Source organism: Diadema antillarum, unplaced genomic scaffold (genome assembly GCF_040938485.1).
Source record: "Diadema antillarum isolate AM-2024a unplaced genomic scaffold, OU_Dant_1.0 seq00003028_RagTag, whole genome shotgun sequence".
Taxonomy (NCBI): domain Eukaryota; kingdom Metazoa; phylum Echinodermata; class Echinoidea; order Diadematoida; family Diadematidae; genus Diadema; species Diadema antillarum.
In genome coordinates this window covers 7,600-12,210 of record NW_027273618.1, presented here as the reverse complement: position 1 = coordinate 12,210, position 4,611 = coordinate 7,600, and the positions used below count along the sequence as shown (strand labels likewise).

The following is a 4,611-nucleotide window of genomic DNA, read 5'->3' as shown; positions in this document are numbered from 1 at the left end:
TGATTTATTGTAACACAACAGCTCATGAGAAAAACTGAATACTGTTAATCCAGCTCAACACATTTTCATTGATTTGAAGAATTTAACAATTGTTTAAAAGTTCAATTTTCTTACTTCACACCTTCATTTTTACGCAATATCAGGACAGTTGTATCTTGCTTGACCTAACAGCTTAGATTTATCAATAACAGCTCTACAGAGCAGGACGTACCAATGACGAAATCGTTGTCGCTGAGTTTCGACCGTTTCTCCTGAGACATCATCGACATCACCTCCATCCTCTCACGAGGACCGAGCAGTGAGCGGAGGACAGCAGACAGGTGCTCGGCCACATCTTCCTGCTCCTCTATAGTCATCTCATTCCTGTTAATTGAGATGAGAAGTGATACCAGTCAACTCACTTCACCCTTTGAGTCCCAAGGCACTCATGAGCTACATGTGTAGGTATAGAGCAGCTCTTGATTCGGTTTGACGCGAAAAGTCACCAATTTTCATTTTTCTCTCAAGAAAATTTTTCTTCAGACCTAAGGCCCGTTTCATAAACTTGTCATCAGTGACAACTGCCACATTTCTATGACAAATTTGCTCTCAGCCAATCAGATGCAAGGATTTCAGTAGCTTGTCAAATCTATGACAACTTGTCACTGATGACAAGTTTTATGAAACAGGCCCCTGATTACAATAAGACCAATACATTTTTGCAAATCCTCCTCCGTGGATAAGTTCTGTCTGTTTCTAGATATTTCAGAAAAATGAAAATTTGTGAAATCTTGAATACAAAACAAATGGAAAGTTGTTCAACACCTACATCACACAGAGTTGCCACTCTATCTTTAATACTCTCTAAACTCTGATAGATATAACTTTTGTGTGTAAGTCTGACTTTTTCTAAAAATTTCACTGATCTAACTCACTGATTTTTCTGTTCTGTTTTTTTTTAGACATGAAGCTGTGTAATGTGTGGTAACATGGCAGCAGCCAATAAAATCAAGAACAACATCTAGCTTGACTCTGATGTAGAGTAGCAATGTGCATCAGACTACAGGAAGGTCTTCAGGATTGAGAAAATTCATTTCTATTTCTACCTTCCTCTGGGAAACACATTATACTCATCATATATTTTTGCAAAATTTGTGGATGGGAACTTGTAAGACAATTTTGTGAGAGTTTGTGGAATACCACTGACGGAATGAAAAAGAAGCATTATCACTTTTAAAGAAAGAAAAGAAAAATGAGGATTAGGGGGATTAGGTAATCTCTGTTCATTGGCATTGACAAGTTTCTAAACATCTCTTCTAATCAGCAAACACTGCACTCCATCATGTGTGACAACTGGCGACAAAGCACTGTACAGGTTAAACATGAGACAAGCAGTCCTCACCATCTCTTATCCTCTGTCCTCTTCTTCTTCTGCCTTCTCCTCTGCTGGGCAGTTGACCTTTGACCTGTGACCTTTGACCTACTGCTGTCAGATCCAGTCACTTCAATGCTGCTGCCCTCGTTGATGCACAGGTCTAAGTCAGCGTCCGGCGAGTCAAGGAGGTCAAGGGCCACGGTATCTGGGTTTTGGGGGGGGGGGTGGCAAAGATGAACATGTGGTACACATGACTTGATTGAATCCTTGTACTTACCAGGGTTCGAAATTGGTGATGGTCCGCTGGCCATTGGCCACCCGAAATCACGTCAGACTAGCTAAAAATCGTAAAATTCTGAAGTGACTAGTCCATCTGGCTAGCCAAAATATTGCTTCAGTGTCAAAATTGATTCTAAGTAGTCCGCCTGGCTAGTTTAAAAAAAAAAAGTTAAGTGCGACCCCAGCTTACTGGATAAAGGGTGGTTCCATAGAAAAATAAAATTAAACTTGGTTTGAAAACAGACTGGTTGCAATAAGAGCACATGACAAATGTAGATAAATCTTTCACAAATCACAAAATAAAGAATAAAGTACATGGTGACCTCAGTATGAATGTTACAATGGGCAAAAGTGGACACACATCCGACAACTGAGAACAAACGAGCAGTTAAATCTACAACATAATAATTATAAAACCAGAAATATTCACATGAATTTCAATTTGGCAAATATAAAACCAGAAATATTCACATGAATTTCAATTTGGCAAATATCGCGAGAGCCAAGTTTTGCAAAATTAAAATGCACGCGAAAGTTCTTATTTACACTATAAGTATTGAATGCCAAAAATGGCAATTCGCAAAAACTTCATGCCGCCAATTATGTCACCGGTTCCAATTCGCAAAAAATTTCTTGCTTTACTGTGAAACTCTCTCAATTGTAAAAGACTGCAAACAGTATTTTATTTGTCTCAAGTCTAACATATCGTTACAATCATGGGAACCTTAAGATTTACCCATTGGTAATACAAATGTACAATGAAACTCACAGTTGGGATTGAGAAAATTCATTTCTATTTCTACCTTCCTCTGGGAAATACATTATACTGATCATACATTCGCAAGCATAATTTGTGGATGGAAACTTGTAAGACAATTTCATGAGAGTTTTATGAACAACAGTGATGGAATACCAAAAAAGTATCATCACTCCCCCCCCCCCCCCAAAAAAAAAAAGAAAAGAAAAGAAAAAAAGATCAGCAATTTCCGACTTGTACATAAACCCCGCATTTCAGTTATGGGAGGCAATATTTTAGCAAATTAGTGAATATCACTTGACTCAGGAATTCACAATTTACTACAAACGAAACAAAACATACTGAATACAAAGTATTAGCAAAGTAAAGAATTACAATAATAACACACAGAGAGAGGAGGGTAGAACACACTCATACACCACAAGAAGAGATAATATTATGTATTAATTATACTACTGAATGATGTTCATCTTTACCATAAAGTATTCGTTCAACTCTGGTCCTCACATCTGGTACCCAAGACATAAGGCAAAAAACAAACAAACAAACAAACTAAAACACAAATTAACAAATTATTTACACAATCCTCTACCTGCAAAACTGGCATCTTGGAGAGAACTTAGATAACCGCTATTCAAGTAAGCTCCACTGATACTAGCAAAGAATCCCTCCGAATCCGCCTCGTCGTCCACCCCTCCTCCAGAAATGGGGCAGTCCTGCGTGCCGGCATGGCATGTCTTGATATCATCAGGCGTTCCCCTCTGGTCGTCGTCGAAGTCGATTGGTTCCGAGTACTGGATGCTGGCTGAGATGGAACTCACGTCATCGTCATCCAAGAGATGGGGAAGTTCGTTGAGTAACCTGGAAACAATAGATAATTTTTTCAGAGCTAAGGAATTGCTTCATTTACTCTATAATGATAATAATCATTATCATCATCATCATAGAGGTATAATGTCCTTTACCACTCAGTCTGAGAGCTCAAAAGGCATGAAAAATTTCTCACAAAGCATAAAAGACAAAAAGAAATGGAGGAAAGAAAGAAAATATTCAGAAATTGCATCATTGACCAATCATATGCTAAATGAAATATTTAACGAGTCTTTTTCATGAATCAAGACTTCGAGACAATTTCGCAAGTGGTTGAATTTTCAATCATGGAGACCACCCGGAGTACAGTAAAGTCAAAGTTGGGAGTGTGAAGAGTAAACCTGCTCAAAGCAAAGGAAGCAATGTTGCATTCACTGTGATGGAATTCGCTATATCTTTTTTTATTTAAAAAAGAAAATAGGCATGCAATTGTCCTCTTTTCTCTGCAGCACGAGACTTCAAACACAAAGATATAAATTCAAACATTCCACAAGAATCTGTAGAATATCAGCAAATTCATTTTCTTTGAGTGTCTGTAGATTATGACAACTACATTACTTGTCTATTTTTGTGATTGAAATGCCACATGAATTGTTTACATGCCTCACTCTTTCAAAATGTTGTTTTTCATAGAAGATCAAGGTTTTGTTCACAAAAGATGGAATAAAAATGTAATGTCCCTCAGTGACCAAATTCATTGTAAAATTTGTAATTATTGTCAGTTGCAGAAATTGCAGTTCACTAAACTGTAGAAACCAAAAAGTAATTGATCACTTCTGAGTATTTACGTCATGTTTCATGGTACCATGTAACTGTTACATTTTGTAATGAATTGATTGTGAATTTCTTCATGAATAAAACCTAACACTAAGATGTCTCTAAGATGATGCAAGATAATTCATCAAAACCTATTGACTTCTAACTTTGTTTCCTGCTTTGTATTCTAAATCTGGATGTCAAGTATCAAGGTATGTATTGCCTACAAAAAAGAATAGAATGTAAAGCAATCTTTTTCTGCAGGAGTCTTTGGTTATGTTCATACACAACAAAAACTGTTTAAAAAATAAGAAAAGATTCATCATAAACACAATGTTTCACAGACCCCAAAAACAATTTTAGAAATAGGATTTAGATTGTGACTTCTGAAAAACGACTGGTCATGTAGGCTCAGTCATGTACAAAATAGCTCATTAGCCCCCCCCCCCCCCCCATTTTTGAAGAGAAGTTAATTAACTCTCTATGTGCCATGTTCGCATGCCCGACTTGGTCGATGCAGAGACTCCAACCTCAAGCACCTTCTGATCTGGAGATTCTCCCGCCTGAATCCCTAGCAAACGGGAGACTCCAACGT

General features: G+C 37.5%; 1 protein-coding gene across 1 annotated transcript; it reads right to left on the bottom strand.

The window, feature by feature from the left end:
- Positions 1–211: 211 nt before the first annotated feature.
- LOC139715183 (uncharacterized) lies at positions 212–4,053 on the bottom strand (the record flags this gene model as incomplete). The annotated part of the gene is made up of 4 exons (XM_071626779.1): positions 4,049–4,053; positions 2,983–3,251; positions 1,382–1,559; positions 212–363 (listed from the first exon to the last, which is right to left on the bottom strand). Coding segments are annotated over exons 1-4 (604 nt in total), but the record flags the coding sequence as incomplete, so codon positions are not given.
- Between the last annotated feature and the right edge of the window lie 558 nt (positions 4,054–4,611).